Below are 16,477 nucleotides of genomic sequence, written 5' to 3'. Positions count from 1 at the left end.
AAGTAATTCAAATGCTCCTTCGTTTGACTTGTGCATAACGATTACTTCAAACGAATTTATGTATTTAAAGATTCGATGTTTGATAATCAATAACAGCTTCATAGAAATAAGGTGAACTTGGAAAATGTTCTACCTGTAAATAACATCTAATCAAATTATTAAATTGTATTGAAAATTTTAAATAGATGTTACAGCGTTTTATGAGTGGGAATTTCGCGTTTCTAGGTGTTGCCATGCTCTATTTATTCCATCATATCTTAGAGTCCTAGTGTCACATTGTATTATATATTATCCATAAGTGTAGTTGGTAGTTACTTTCTCAACCCGTATTCAAAATTATTTACTTATACGAGTATACTTATGTAACATTAAGCGAAAACAGTTTTTTGAGTCTTAGGAACTGTCTACTAGAATTCTTTTTAGTAATTTGGTCGAACCTTTAACCAATAACCTTTGGTATTCGATGCGAAAATCTCTGAAATGTTTGGAGGCTTTGTATTCTTAAGATAACCTTTTCCTAATCACTTACGAAACATTTTTGAATCATCTTCTGGTTCTGATCACAAATAACTCCCATGTCTTGAGAAGAGTGATACCTAGCCACGACTCCTTCGACCCCCATTAGACTCATTTTTACCAACTTACATGGCGTTATCCTTACTTTGTTATTGAAGTTTATATAAATCAGATTTTGAGCATATAGAATAGGCCTCTTGTCGAGTTTTTCCTTCAAGGAGTAAAACAACAAATACTTTTAAATCAACAAAAGGATCAAAATATACCTATCAAGTTTATTTTTACTAAAGCAACCTTCCAAATGCTTCCAAACTGAAATTGATCGATAAAATCCGTTTAAATTTTCGATAAAGATCTCCGATTCCGATTGCTCTCTAAAACAAATTCATTGGATTGATTTTTCTTAAATTTTTCCAGTTAATTAGAAGTTGGAAAAATTCTTCAACGAGAGGGTCAGTGCTCGCTCCAACTAGTTCTCTCTCTCTCTCTCTCTCCATCATCTGTCTTACTTGCGCACTCTTTGGCTGGTCGCAGACTTTTTCGCGCTTTCCTTTTGGCCATGCCGGAAGTGACTTTTGCTTTTTTATTTCTGTTCGCCTCTTCCCTCTCTTTTTCTCTCATGTACAATGAATATTATGCCGCCGGTTTGTTGTTGCTGTTCGTGTTTAAAATAAGCAAAACTTGGTAGAGCCATAAAAAAACAGCGAAAAAAAGGAAAGGAAAAAGAACGACTAAAAGAAAAAGACGATGTGCTATAAGAAATGACGAAACAGAGAGGAGAAGAGCGAAAAAAACAAGCGTGTAAACGGTTTTTCTTCATTTCTTCTTGTTTTCTTTCTTTTTTTTTTGCTTTGCATTTGCCCCTTCGGATGTCTACGGACTGGGTGGTCATTGCCTAACCTCTCTCCTTCTTCCCTTTTGGCCAGCTGTTGGGTCCACCTTATCCCCCATTTTTAAAGCAAGTGACGAGGCTAACTTTGGCCAGGAGGAACGACGACTTCACTTGCAAGACAAATGGAAATGAAGCGTTTATTCTGCTTTATTGCTGCGATAAGGAAAAAAATGAGGCATTATTTTGTTGTTGCCATTGTTATTGTAGTTGTTGTGGTTGTTGCTGTTGTTTTAAGGCAAAAGTTTTTATTTATATGTATGTATGTGTGTGTGTGTGTGTGTATACCAACCGAGAATTTTTCTATAAATTTTTTCCATTTTGTGGCAACAGCAAAAGGCAACGGAAATGCCGTAAGGCATCAGCCAGTCCGTCCGGCTGGCCACAGGTCGAGTTTTCCTTGGAATGCGGCAATTTCCTTGGCCGTCTCCGGGCTCATGAGTTGGCGGTTTTTCTCATTTCTCGCTTATCCCTGGCTGGCAATCTAATTCCAGTTGAAGCTAAGAGTGGGATTGGGTATGGGAGTCGGAGTTGAGTTGGTGTTGCAATAGTCGAATTACTTGCATTTTAACAGCGCTCTTATTTAATGCGAATCAAATCGAGCAGAAAAACAAAAACCCAAAAGGAAACGGTAGAAGGAAGAACCAAAAAATGTTGCGTCCCTCAAAACTCAAGCGGAAATGTGATAAGAATTTAACGTAGTGGTCAAAATGATTTGAAAAGAAATTTAAATACATTGTCTATTTAGAAAGAAAACTTTCTATACTGACTGTTCTAGACTGACTGTTTCATTTATTCAATATCCTTTATGATTTGTTATATCCACGTCACATTTTCAGCAGACTTTAAGAATGTGAACATTTTGAGCAAATTTTTTTTTAGCAATAAGTAGTTTTTCCCCTTTATTGCCCTTTATCTACGCCCATGGCAATGAGCCTACATTGTGTACATCCAATTATAATCTATAGCCTTGTTATTGACTACTGTCTGGCGGTGTATTTTGAACTCATCAGCAATAAACCGTGAAAACGAACAGTAGCTAGATCAATCAAATCATAGGTTCGATTTCCAGTTCGTTGCCTATCGGGAATACAAAGTACACAAACAAACAGAAATACAAAAACCAACCAAAACCCCCTGATGAGAGTGGCGTGAAACCAATGCGATCAAACAAAACTCCATTCCTGTTGCTGCCCCCATTGCCAAATTCAAAAGCTGAAGCCGCATCATTAATTATGCTCAACATTGCTCAACATTGCTCAACAACAACAATAATACAACAACACAAAAGCTGTCAGCACACGTTGATCTGTCAAATGCCGAAACTGGAACTGAAACCGAAACCGAAACCAAAACTCTGAGACTGAGACTGAGACAGACCTGAAAGACGAAAAGTCAGTTAAGAAGAAATGCTGCCGATCTCTCCACTTGGCTGAGATGCTTTTGTATTGCATCTCAAACAAAAATATTGATTAATCATAAATGAAATATATACATACTTATATACATTTGTATATCTGAAAGAAAAAGATGATTATATTGCTGGCTAAGAAGAGGATTTAGAGATGGAAGAAAGCATTGATATATGTTTATTCGATTGAAACTTTGGTTTAAAGAATTCCAAAATATCATTTTTAACTTTTTAGTTCTTTTAAATGGAGCATTAAGGTTTGACTAAGCTTTAAAGTCTTAAAACAGACTAAAATGGCCATGTTTCGCTTAGATCTGGTCTTCGTATATGTTTCTAGAAAAGATAGTGTTAAGCGAAGTCGTGGAGTGGACATTATACTAAATAAGACTTTACGTTTCAAGATTACCAAACAAAAGGACCTTCAGAAATCAGTTTACCTTTCGAAATACGCAGTGTTTCAAAGCTATTTTCTTAGTTTTATGTGATTTTGAATTGACGACTTTATTAAAAACAAACTCTTATAACTTGTCGTTATAGAAACAAGTATAGATCCATCAACTAATCTCACAGTTTGAGTTTGGAATGAGAACTGATTGAGCAGAGATCCTAGTCTCTCCAATATCATGGAATTCACTTATGGGCATACTGACATCTTCAGGGCAGTCATAGGGTAGTTGCTCAAGTGGAAATCGTGTCACGTTAGTGTCATCTCTAGTTCATTCATCATTCATTCTTTTCGATTCATTCATTTGAAACAGTTGCTGTCGCTGCTGGTGCTGGGCCTTTTGAAAGTGTCAAGACTTCAAACGATCTTTAAGCTGATTTTTGGCCTTCAGCGGCAAGTCTCCACCATGATGTTTGTCTTTGTCTTGGCTTAAGGCATGGCCTTCCGCCCGCCATACAATTTACAACAATAATTTTTCATCCAACCCAATGGTCACTGAAACCGAAGCGGTGGAAGCCAAGGAATGAAATATAATCATTTTCATGTTTTCTTTGCCCCTCCAATGGTCAATGGTCAGTGGAGTTTCTTTTGTTCGATTGCGAAAAATGCGAGCGCAGGCGCAAAAGCCGAGCTTTCCATTGTCCACGTACATATAGACTTCTTATGCTCATTCACACTAAGTCGGCCGATACGCTTTGAACTCGAAACTAATTTTCAATGCGACTTTTGTGCGGTAATCGCATTCGCATCGTGTCTGGCATTTTATTGTCAATACGAAAATCAAATTGATTTCCAATGGGAAAAACCACTTAAATTGACATTAATTTTACTTCTCTGCCGCCTCTCGCTTTTCCCTCGTCCTCTCGTCCGTTCATGGGCTTTAAATAAAAATTTTCATTTTTGTAATTCGCTTTCAATCTGAGCAGACATGCAAAATATTATAATCCAACCAACATTCTATAACCACCCTACCCCGACCCCTTAGGAATGGAAAATGTAAATATTCTATATGCAAAAAGAAGGAATATGAGAGAAAAGCCGTATGGAAAAAAGTTTCCCTCGCTGATTTTGATTGACAGCTTCGTCGGTGGCATCATCCCCCTGATGGATTTCATATTTCTGAGCCGGTGCCAGGCCAAAATGACAGCAGCAGCCATCGCAGAGAAAAAGAGACATCGACAGAGATAGATACATATAAGGAACGGGAGAGAGAAAGAGAAGAGCGACTAAGAGGCCGAGACTTGGTCTTAAGCCCTGGACAAAAACTTTGTCTCTACAACCAAAAGCAGCTTTCCACATTTCCATGGCAGACATAAACAATTTTTTTCCACCGTTTTCATATTGTATATGCCATTGTGTATTTTATATATATTCACGATTTATTTGTATTGGTGGAAAGTTTTTCAATTTGAGCCGCTTTAAAGTATTCAACTTGACTTCATCAACTCAATTTAAATTTTCTCTGTGGGCGAAAAGAAAAGCGTGGAAAACAAAATGTAACCAGATTTTAACTGACTACAAAATATTTATTTTTCTTTTTTGCCCCTTAATGACTTTTTGATATAACCGACGAGAAGTGGAAAGATCAGGGCACAAAAGGGGACCAGGGAGAGAGAGTACAAAATATATAAAAATATATCTTATACAATGCGTAACATATTTTATATATTTTTTCACACAAAAGTCTTTAACCGAAAACGAAACGAGTCTTTTGTTTATGTAGGTAAATTTTATTTTATCATGCTACAAAATTTTTAAACCAAGTGCCAAAAATTGAAAGATAGTAATCTTAACTTCCCTCATCATATAACTTTCTTTGTGTTGTAAAAATGTTCAAAATAACTTTGTTATATCTTCAGAACTGACTTTGTCAGTAATCTTACTGAATAGTATCTACTTACATATAAGAATATCCTTGTTAAATACTTTCAGAGAACTTAATAGATTGCTATCCAACCATAGAAAGATAGTAATCGTAGCTTTACCCTTAATATAACTTTCTTTCTCAATATAACTAACATTGTTGTATCTTTAGAACCGACTTTGTCAATAAGTTACTTACATATAAGAATATCCTTGTTAAATACATTCAGAGAATCAATAAAAGTTTGAGTTCTAAATATTCAAAGCAAATTTGTCCTTTCCATCAGAAATAATGTTGCAAGGTTTTTTTGGTGGTTAATCTAGAATTTCACACTTTTGAATTAACTATTATCACTCTACTAATTTTTAATCTTATATTATTTTAGTTCTTCTAAGAAATTCATTTCGTGTTATGTAAATATTTATAACATTTAAATACTTATAAGCATTTGACAATGACATTTCTCCAAAACGAAACACTAGATGTTCTAGAACATTAATCAAAAATTTTCACACCTCTCTCACCGCACAGTTTTTGAGAATTGTAAATTCCAGCAGAGCAGAAACCGAGAAGAAGAAGTCTCTTAGATCAACAATCTTATTTATTTACAGACAATTCTCGTTTTGTTGCTGTAAATGGTTGTATTGTGTGACATTTGCTGGTCATGAAAAGTCATTAAATATATTTCTCTAATTTATCTTTTGACACTGTCTCTGGGTAATGACATTAAAGAGTAAAACACTCTTAAGACAAAATGCGGAAATGTCTGCTATGATATCCTGTGGAGTGGTCTATGCGGGGCGGATTGAGGTGTGGGATTCACCCCTTTTGTTCCTCTCACACTAATTAAAACTAATCCAAGAGACGAGAGGCAAGTTGTTTGTACTTTTTCACATAAATGTCAATCAAATTGTACAATTAAATGATTGAAGAGAACCTTTTAGAGCTTTAGGTGGCATTGGAATGCCAGCTCTTAGGGTATTTGTCGATGTTCCAATAAAATATTTATATATATGTACATATGTACATACAGATATATCTGAAGATACTAATACAAAATTTATTTTCACTGAGAAATTGACTTTTTGTTCGTCTACGTCTACGTCTAGCTCTGGGGCCTGAGAATGATTAATGATTCTTTGCTGCGCATTCGTCAGCTAGGTATTTGTATCTGTATCTGTATCTGTATCGTGTTTTGTTTTTCTATTATTTGTTGTTTCTTCTCTGGTGCATTGCAACATTTGGCATTTTGAAGCCACGTCGCATTCGTTGTCGTCATTGTCCTCCTACCATTCCACAATCATCTAGAAGAGATTGCATTGAATTTGTCACGAGTTCTTTTGTTTTCTTTAAAGTTTTACGTTTACCAACACCAACCGCAAAACGTAGACATAATTCAAGTCAAGAGTAAGGTTTAGTTTACCAACTAACTCCATTTTCCCATTCTCCTCTTCTCTGCCTTAACAGGCAATGGCAATGGCAATGGAAGAAGCCGGAGAAAGATTGCGGCAAGATAAATTGAGGTCATTTTTTGCCAGTGTCCACCTTTCGGTCATCTGGGGTCCTTGGGTCGGCCGTCTCTTGGACTCCCCAACCTTTGTTGACCGCTGCCACAAATGTCCTTAATGTGCATCCTTATTATGGACAGGGACACTGGCTGTGGCATGTGTAAGTTGAGGTTGAGCTTCAAAGCGAATGTGTGGCATGTAGTTAGTGGTAAGCAAATAGATACGACATCACCAACATTCCTCCTGCAAAAAAAAAAAAAAAAAATTCCTTGGAATTCTCCTAAAGAGGGGGAATTTCCTTGAATCACACTGTGAAAACAGAAACTACACATCTATTCATAAAACATAATCTCCTTAAATTTAAAATTGTGATCTTTTCTTTTCTTGATCTTTTTGTTTGCAGTTTTTAACTGGTTAACGAATAGATTAGGCTAACTTAGGAAGTCTAAATAGATATACTTAAACTTCTTAGTCTAAATGTTTAAAATATGGGAATACCTTTACCTACTTCTAATTTCGATCTTGTTTCTAATACGTCCAAAAAGTAAAAAACTTCGTTGTTGATACAAAAGCTTTCATCTAACTAGTAACCTTTTTCTTAGTGTATTTTCAGTGAAACAGAATCCTTTAAGTATTTCTCTCTCTCTCTCCCTCTCTCTCTCTGTTCTTTTGTACCTTTTATAGATATTTTTTGCAATTGTTTGCAAAATTTACACTCATTTTAATTTTCGGTCTAGCAGCAGCAAATGTGTTAAATGGTTCTTCAACCTTTCGCTTTCCCACTCCTTTTCCTTGTCCGCTCTGGCACTTGTCCTGTTGAAATTAGGAAAAACATACACATAAATTTTCACTGCACTTTTTCCAAACGTTTTTTCGCCCAGGCCAAAGGATGGTATATGTTTTTTTCTTTCGCTTTTTGGGACAGTGTGAACGAGTGCGTTTAAGTGTTAACAATGTAAATTATGCCGTTTAGTAGCCAGAACAAAGTTAATAAGTGTATTTTGAAGGGGGCTGTAAATCATGACGATGAAGGAGTAGGGCTAATATCCTTCCTAATTTTATTATATGTATATTATATGCTTTAACACATGCTCAAGCCAAATTTATGAGAATATAATAGCCCGTAGGCCAAGTGCAAGTGATGATTTAAAATCGCACACACACACACACACAACCAAAGAGAGAGAGAGAGAGAAAGTATCCTTTCTGCTAGTTTTGCTTGCTGATAAGTTTCCATTTTGACTTTTCCGGCATTTCATCCATGCTGATGACATTTCCCAAGCCAAACCAGAGCCAATGACAAACGAAATTCATTTTGTAATTTTCAAGCACGAGAGTAGAGTAGGAGGCGAGGCCATAGATGTAGGCGTAAATGTGGGAGTGGGAGCTGCGAGGACCAACATCATCATGTCGTTGACCAGGCTGCAGAAATTGCACTCAACTCTTGGGTTACCAAATACATTTTCGCCTGCAAATCTTTTGCCAGCTCTTTCTCTCTCGCTGCCTTTCTCTGTCTTCCTTTCTCTCTTGCTCACTTTCGGTCGTCCTGGTTTTAGAAAATTATCTTTTTGCTCGTCGTCGCCAAAAAGGAAATCATATTTTCTGCTTTTGTGCACTTTACTTTTCAGTTTTCACTCTGCTTACCCTGCTTTTCCTCCTCGTCCTCGTCCTCCAGCTCCTGTTCGTGCTCATGCTCCTTCAGTTTGTGCTGTTCGTCCTGTTCCTTGTGGCTCGTAAACAGTTTTCGTTGGTTGCAACTTTTGTGCGAAATTTATGCTTTCGCTTCCCATATCTGTATCTCTCTGGGCACTTTTCGCAAGTAGCATATATAGTATACACGACTTTTCCCCAAAAAGGGGAAATGGGTTCGGGTTGTCGTTGTCGTTTGTGTTGTTGTTGTTGCTCCTGCTGCTCTGTGCATCCCCACCAGGTGGTGTTTATGGCATCCGCTTTTCGAGAGTATTGATGAAGGAACTCGCATCTGTAATTCAATCAGTGTCTATGTCTGGGATGCCATTTGGTTGCCTTTCACATCGCCGTCAGAGCACAACCGGAGGAAGTGTTTACGCAGCTCGTTCAACTGGAAATTTTCAACCGAAAATTCTTCTACATCACCCAAATGCAAATTTCGCGGTGAAAAATAAAAATAGCAAAATTCGAATGATATGCACAATTTTCTCTTGCCTTTCTCCTTTTACTACTTACTCTTATGATGTGATTTTCTTTCCTTTTTTACTCCTCTTTCACTTACCATTCATTTTTCAAGATAGTCGAATTTCTGCAATTGAATTTATGATAATGTTTGATATATACAAATAAAATAAATATTTCGCCTGCAACTAATGAAGTGAAAGAAATGCTATAGGAAGTTTATTTTGAAATTTAGAATTATTTGCTCGTAAATCATGGTAAACTATGGAATCAAGAAGTTTATAAATATCATCAATTTGTTTACAATCAATGTTGAAACAAAACTATAAAATATTCGACTTGGGTTGAATAAGATAAGGTTCCTAGTGTCCATAGACAGTTGCCTTAGTGTAGATCTAATTTTGCCTTTCGCCTTAGTTATAAGGTTCGGATTGTCTATTTCATTTGAATTTCAGATAAAAACAAATTCGTTTTAAAAAGTTCTCTTGAATAGAAACTTTTGGTTGATTTATTTGAAAAATTTAATAATCGAGGATTTTAAAAATCCTCAAAAATCATCATCCTTGCAATCAAAAAACCAATACATAACTTTTCGTGGCTTATACGAGACGAGTGTCCGTCTGCCAATACATCTGTTAGTCAGTCCGTTTGGATCAAAGGGAACTCCTTCTAGACTGTTAAAGGGCTTGCATATACTACATAGTTTATATATTCCATAAGAAAAGTGACTTTTGTCTATAATCTACATATTTTTCAGGCTGTATTTCCGGTTTCAAAAAGCTATATCTTAATAAAATTACAGTACCGGCGAATAATGAGTTTTAGCCCGATTTTTGAAAAAAACTCAATATATGAGATTTTAATGAAGTTTGAAGGCATCAATTGTATGCCAAAGATAATCATTTGTAAACCAAGATAATCATTTTTCAAAGACTCCAAAAAAGTATTTAATAAAGTACGAGTTTATTGGAATTCATTGCTAATATGGACGGATCCAATGGGTTAGGGGATCAGTACACCAAAGAATCTTGGACTTTTTTGGACTCTTTAGCTAAGTCTACTAGTGATTCTTCAAAAGGGACCTGCAATTCCGATAAATCCTGCTGATAAAATTCAATATTCCAAAAATTACTTCAATTATTTATTAAATCGAAAATCGTAACTTTTTGATCGGAAAATCTCCGAACTTGTTTTCTTGATCCGTCCATCCTTGTTGTTAAACCCCCCTCAAAAAGGGTATATTCATTTTGGTCAGAAGTTTGCAACGCATAGAAGGAAATATCTCCAACCATACAAAGTATGTACTCGTATATTCTTGATTAGCACGACGAGGCGGGTTTAAACTTTTCTTAAAAACTTAGTTATTTTCTAAGCTATTGTCGTGAAATTTAATATTGGTTTATGACACATATACACGATTGTGCCAAAATTTAATGAAGATCGGATTACTATACCATATAGCTCACAGTGACTTTGATCAATATGTTCGTTATTTCCTATGTTAAGATTGTAGGCCATTCTTTGGCAAACATAAGCCTTTTTAGATAAAACGTTTTTCCACATTGATGGCTAATAGGTAAGAAAAGAGTTACCAAAAAAAATGCAAGGGAGTAGTCAAAGATAGCCCCGGCCCTCTGGTTTTTTTTTGTATATTTGTCTCGCTTTGACAGATAAATTGATTGAATTAATAAGAATTAAGAAAAAACATGTACAGATGCGGAAAGTTCAGAGTTTTTGAGAATTTTCAACAAAATTCCAAATTAGTTAGTCAATTTACAATTTGGCTTGGAACAATGAATCAATGTTTTAGTAATCAAAAAGGTATTTTACAATTTTGGAGCCCTTAGCGTTTGCAAGTCCTGCTTTATGCCTAATCCGGCACTGTCGTTTATGTTTTGTTTTTCTATACAATTTTCACCAGAATGTAAATTGCGCTTACATCCAAACGGAAAAAGTGGTTCTTCCACTTTCCACGAAATCCATAAGAAAGGCAAACAAAACAGTAGCCGAACTACTTGAGAACATGGCTTTGAGCACCCATCTTTCTCGGCAGATTGATTGATTAGATTTTTTGTTAATTACTTAACGCTTGAATATACATACACCTCATTTGAAGCTGAAGGGACATAGCGACAGCTCGCGACAAACTCGAGAGAGAGGGAGAGAGAGAGAAAGATGCGTCAAAGTCATCAGCTGCAATTTTTAAATTTCCGAAAGGGGGCAGGGAGGGTGAGAGGATTTCGTAGTTTAAGGATGCGGATTTGTTATCCACCAGCTGACGCGCTGCTGATGGATGGGAAAGTATCTGCGATTTCTTACCTTGAAAACGAATGCAATATGTCAAGTACACGCATGGGCCACGCCCACCACCACTCAAGCGCCGCCGTGCTCAAAAATGAAATTCACATTCACTCTTGAGTCTCAAACAAGAAATGCAATTTCTCAATTGCAGCTGAATTCGTTCCAGAAAACGGCCTGCCCCGACGACTGCGTACTGCATACACAAACACCCAATTGCTGGAGCTGGAAAAGGAATTCCATTTCAATAAATATTTATGCCGCCCAAGAAGAATTGAAATTGCAGCCAGCTTGGATCTGACCGAGCGACAGGTGAGTTGAGTTCCCAAACACCATTCGCGCCATTCTCGATGGCTCTGTGTGTCTTCCTTCCAATTTATTTCAATGTATTCCTCCCGTGTGCAAATAAATAAATAAATTTCAACAGCCAGCATCTCATCGCGCCTTGGCCACAATGCAACGGTTGGTGGAAAGGTGGAAAAATTCCATTATTTCTGATAAATTGCATTCTGCCAAGGTTGACAGAGACGCAGAGGCAAGAGGCTCCGGAATTGCTTCCTATTTCTCTATTTAATTGCTCACCTTGACGCCTTTCAAATTGGTTTGGTTTCCTTGTTGCAGGTAAAAGTTTGGTTTCAAAATCGTCGCATGAAGCACAAGAGGCAAACCCTGTCGAAAACGGACGATGAGGATAACAAAGATAGTCTCAAAGGTGATGACGATCAATCCGATAGCAGTAAGTGCAATGATTATTACCAAATTGTCAATCAATTAGTATAAGAACAAAGACAAGTCCGCTCTCCTTTGCTCAACTTGGCCTCTTTAAAGACTGTTAAAGGAAGAGAAAAAGGCAGCTGAAAAAAATAAAAATCCTTAAAAGACTGAGAGAGTTTATGCCTTCCGCTTCTTCACATCTTTAAGCCAGGCTGTCTTTGCGTTCCACTTTTACTTTTCATGGTTTTTTTTTTTTTTGGCTGTGTTTGAGGCTTTTACCCAGAATCAAAAGTAAAAGATGCTCTTGCTGTGGCTTATCAATCATTGTCAAGATGATTTGGAACTAACTTTTGCAGTCCCATTCCTCCGCGCCAGCTAACCCCTTTTGCCTCGTGAAGAGTAGGACATAATTTTGCTCTTTTATTTTGCTTGTGCTTTCCTTATAAAAGCAAATCATCAATTTCAGGCGCATCCCATATACTTGGTACACGTAAACTAACTTAAGTTCTTGGAAATTATATATATATATTTTCTTGGTTTTGTGCAGATTCCAATTCGAAGAAATCGTGTCAAGGTTGCGAACTGCCCTCCGATGATATACCCGATTCTACATCAAATTCCCGAGGACATAACAACAATACGCCGAGTGCCACAAATAATAATCCAAGCGCAGGAAGTTGTACGTTTCCTTAATAGAAAATTCCATTTAAAGTGTAGATTTAATAACTGAAATTAATAATTTAAAGTGACACCCAATTCATCGCTGGAGACGGGCATCTCTTCCAACTTGCTGGGCAGCACCACGGTATCCGCCTCGAATGTGATTAGCGCCGACTCCAGTGTGGCATCTAGTGTGAGTTTGGACGATGATATCGAGGAGAGCAGTCCGATTAAGGTCAAAAAGAAAGACGAGAGTCAGGTGAGTAAATGCTACAGTTTAACCCCCGAACTTTACTTTCATCATTACTTCCCAAATCCGTCAGGTTATCAAAAAAGAAGCAGTTTCCACTTCATCAAAGGCCTCGCCATTTGGCTCGGCTTATGACTCGCCAACGGCCAGTTTGGCCAGTTTTCGTCGAGATTCGGATGCGCTTACAACGCAACCACCGACTGCCAAAGGTTCTGCAAAGAAACGTTATCAGAATAATGCTAATTCCAATGCCACGCCCACAGCCCTCAATGATAATGGCTCAGCAAGTAATGGAGGTGGTGGCAATGGTTCTGCTTACTTTCCTGGCGGTTACTATCCTACGAAGCAGCAGCAAATGCAACAGCAGCAGCAGTTGCATCCGCATCAGCAACCCCAGCCACAACAACAACAACAACAACACCAGCAGCAACAGCAACAACAACCGCAACCGCAGGATTACTATGGCAAATACGATATTGAATTCCACCAACAAAGCAGTCAACAACAACAGCACGAACAGCAATTTTACTACAACTACAATGATTCCAATGGTAGTGCGTACATGAACCACCAGCAACATCAACAACAGCAACACCAACATCAGCATCATGTTGGTGATTTTGAAGCGCCACCTATCAACGGACCAGGCAACTTCAATAGTTCGGCTTACTATGACAACATGAGTTTTCAACAACACCAACACCAACAGTCAGTTGTATTTCAACAACACCAACAACAACAACAGCAGCAGCATCAACAACAGTAAGTAACAAGCAGTGCACAAGAAGTGTGTAAGCAGTGCTTAAGCAGTTGTTTCATCGACTCATTGGAGTTGGAGTTCGACTGTCGGTTCGACTTTGGTATCTTGTGGTTCGAACTTGTTCGACATTGCTTCTTTTTGCCAGTTAGGAGGCAAATTTTAAAACGAATTTTTCTATTTTCAACATTTTTCCAGAAATCTGTTTAGAATAGTGAGACTTAGACTTATCTAACTAAGACTAACTATCACGGACAGTAAGCGAAGAACTATTTTGTTTTATAGCTTGTTTATAAATTAATAATTAGTTAATTGATTTTTGAAAATATGCCAATAGCCTATCATTTATAGTATATATTAGAGTGTTTTAGAGATTTTAGAGGGTTTTAGCGTTTTCATCTGTCCATTGGATAAGTTTGAACTTCTTTTAAAAACAAGTTAATAGAGACTGCTAACCATTTTTCTTCACTCTTATTGCAATAATTGTGTAGATTGATATAATGCTAATGTTCCTTAGTTTAACGTATTATTAGATTCAAAGTTTAATTACCCTTATATTTGTTTTTTTTAGGCATATGCATCACCTGGGCGCTGGAGAGACATATAGTGCTCTTGGATTACAAATGGAGAACTGCGATGGTTACAACAACTTTGGCAATGCAGTGGGAGGTGTTGGTGGCGGTGGTGGTGGGGGTGGTAGTGGTGGCTATTATGAGACGGCCACAGGGGGTCAGCAACCCTCTGGACCAGCCTCACATGGTCCTCAACATGGCCATCACCCACACTCACATCCCCATTCGCATCCTCATCCTCATCCTCATCCACACCCACATCATCATCATGCTCAGGTGCAGGCAGCGCAGGCGCATCACTTGCATGTGGGTGGAGGAGCAGCAGGTCCACCACCCCCGCCCATACACCCAAACTTTGGACTGAATGGGACACCGACTGCAGTGCAGAGCCCTCAAGCATTTGGCAATAATGGAGTTGGAGTTGGTGTTGGAGGCGTTGTGGGAGTTGCTGGCGTTCCGGGAGTGACTGGCGTTGCCGGAGCTGCTCTAAGTGGATTAGAGAACTCGAATAGTTCATCGGATTTCAATTTCCTAAGCAACCTGGCAAATGATTTTGCTCCAGAATACTATCAACTCAGTTAGTTCATATAGAGAGCAGATTCCCGATCCCAAACCTAATGTCTATGTACATATATTTCATATGTAATTGTAACTTAGCCTAATTTCCCTTTGTATGTGTGAGTCTCTTTGTGTGTGTCTGTGTGTTTGATCCTTATTCTCTCTCTCTCTCTATCTCTCTCTTTCTTCAGCATTAGCACTTCTGCCCTTACTTAACCACATATCTGTATATAAGTAGTTGAGTCCTTGAATTATTCTAAGACTCACAACTAAGAATTCAAATCTATGAGATAATTTGCATCTGTCTGATATGAAAATGACAACTAAACGGCGAGACGAGATGAGATGAAACCAATTTGAAAACTTTAATTTTGGCTACAAGTCGAAACTTTTTCCAATCACTCGAATGTAAATATCTAGAAAAATTTCAAATTCCTTATTACCGTAATCGAATATTATGCATATATGCTTAATTATATAGAGAAAGCAAAGCAAAACTATTTTCAAATTTTCGTTGTGTATATATAAATGTAATCTAAAAATAATAAATAAGCTTAAAACGCAACCGCAACCCAGAAACAAATCAAATCAAAAAATTTGAATCCGTTCCGATTCAAGTGCAATTTCTCCAAAATTTAATTTAAATGTTTGTAATGTTTGTATGTTTGTTCAAAAAAAATACATAAATTTCAATATTATTAACAATTTGCTAATTAAAGTGAAATGAAATGAAGTAATTCATAACTATGGCTTAGATATCTTTGTAAGTAAAGCTAAAAAGAATAAATTTAATTAAGATATGAATACGAGGAAATACAATTTACTTGAATGTCTACTTTTCTACGTTTTCTTTTTGAGCCTCCTTCCCAAAAATATCCCTCAATATATACACACACGTACTGACAACCGATGATGGATGATTCTGGGGCAGGCACAACACAAAATACATACTTCATGTCCCCTGGCCTTTCATCGTCGGATTATGTATTGTAAATACAAATTCACATACTTTCTATTAAAGGATGAGATTAACAAAGGTATCATATATGTAGTGTACATACAGTGGACCCTCGGAACGAACAGATTTTCTTGGGTAAAGAAAGTTTCGGTTATCGACCTACAAAAACTTAAAACTTTTATCTGTTTTTATCGACGAAACAGGGTAAATCCTGAACAAACCCTTTAGACCCCTTGTTCTATATAAAAATGAAGCAAGTAAGTCGACTCGTCGACTTGGGTATACCATACACCAGGTGAAAAAAATATTTCAAATTTCGAAAACCAAATGTATGTCTATTAAATTGTTTTTACATGTTTCATAGTATGTGCTATCTCGCTCACTCTACAAACACACGAGCACTCTAGCGCCGCTACTAGCCAACGTCCAATTCTGCCCTTGTGGACCGCGTAGTAAAATACGTTCATACGCATATTTTGCATGTTTCAAGTCCGATTTCAATAAAATTTGGTAGTTTTGTAGAAATAGATAAGAATAATTAGTCTGCCGAATTTGATAGCGATAGTCAAAAAAATACAGGAGAAAATCGGTTTTTTCTTAATTATGGAGGCGGAAGTGGGTGTGGCAAAATATGAAAATATATATACCCTGCGCGCATACTAAGCCAGTATACATACTAAATTTGGTGACTTTAGCTTTGTTTGTTTTTTATAAAATCAGTTTTGTTTAATTTGCGGGGGCGGAAGTGGGCGTGGCAAAATGTTTAAATAGCCAGTTTCTGCGCGTCTATTAAACTAGTCTGCGTACCAAATTTGATGTTTTTAGCTATTATACTTTTTAAGAAAAACAGTTTTATGTGATTCCTGGGGGCGTATACAAACTAAATTTGATGTCTCTAGCTGTTATACTTTTTAAGAAAAATAGTG

The 16,477-nt window shown here is 37.1% G+C and overlaps 1 protein-coding gene across 3 annotated transcripts in view; it reads left to right on the top strand.

The window, feature by feature from the left end:
* The window catches only part of pb (proboscipedia), a 40,633-nt gene extending 25,713 nt beyond the window's left edge, over positions 1-14,920 (top strand). For 2 of the 3 annotated variants that reach the window (XM_068298247.1, XM_068298246.1), the window contains 6 exons: positions 11,252-11,394; positions 11,704-11,818; positions 12,344-12,475; positions 12,543-12,715; positions 12,780-13,468; positions 14,035-14,920. In XM_068298247.1, coding sequence (XP_068154348.1) covers positions 11,252-11,394; positions 11,704-11,818; positions 12,344-12,475; positions 12,543-12,715; positions 12,780-13,468; positions 14,035-14,617 — 1,835 coding nt within the window. In that variant the 3' untranslated portion in view covers positions 14,618-14,920. Of the gene's footprint in view, positions 1-11,236; positions 11,395-11,703; positions 11,819-12,343; positions 12,476-12,542; positions 12,716-12,779; positions 13,469-14,034 lie in introns of all 3 variants that reach the window. The other variant, XM_068298244.1, reaches the window with a different exon arrangement.
* The last annotated feature ends 1,557 nt before the right edge of the window (positions 14,921-16,477 follow it).

This window comes from Drosophila tropicalis, unplaced genomic scaffold, assembly GCF_018151085.1.
Source record: "Drosophila tropicalis isolate 14030-0801.00 unplaced genomic scaffold, ASM1815108v1 contig_859, whole genome shotgun sequence".
NCBI classification, from domain to species: Eukaryota; Metazoa; Arthropoda; class Insecta; order Diptera; family Drosophilidae; genus Drosophila; species Drosophila tropicalis.
Note: the sequence above shows the minus strand (reverse complement) of the source record. Positions and strands in the feature narration are given on the sequence as shown.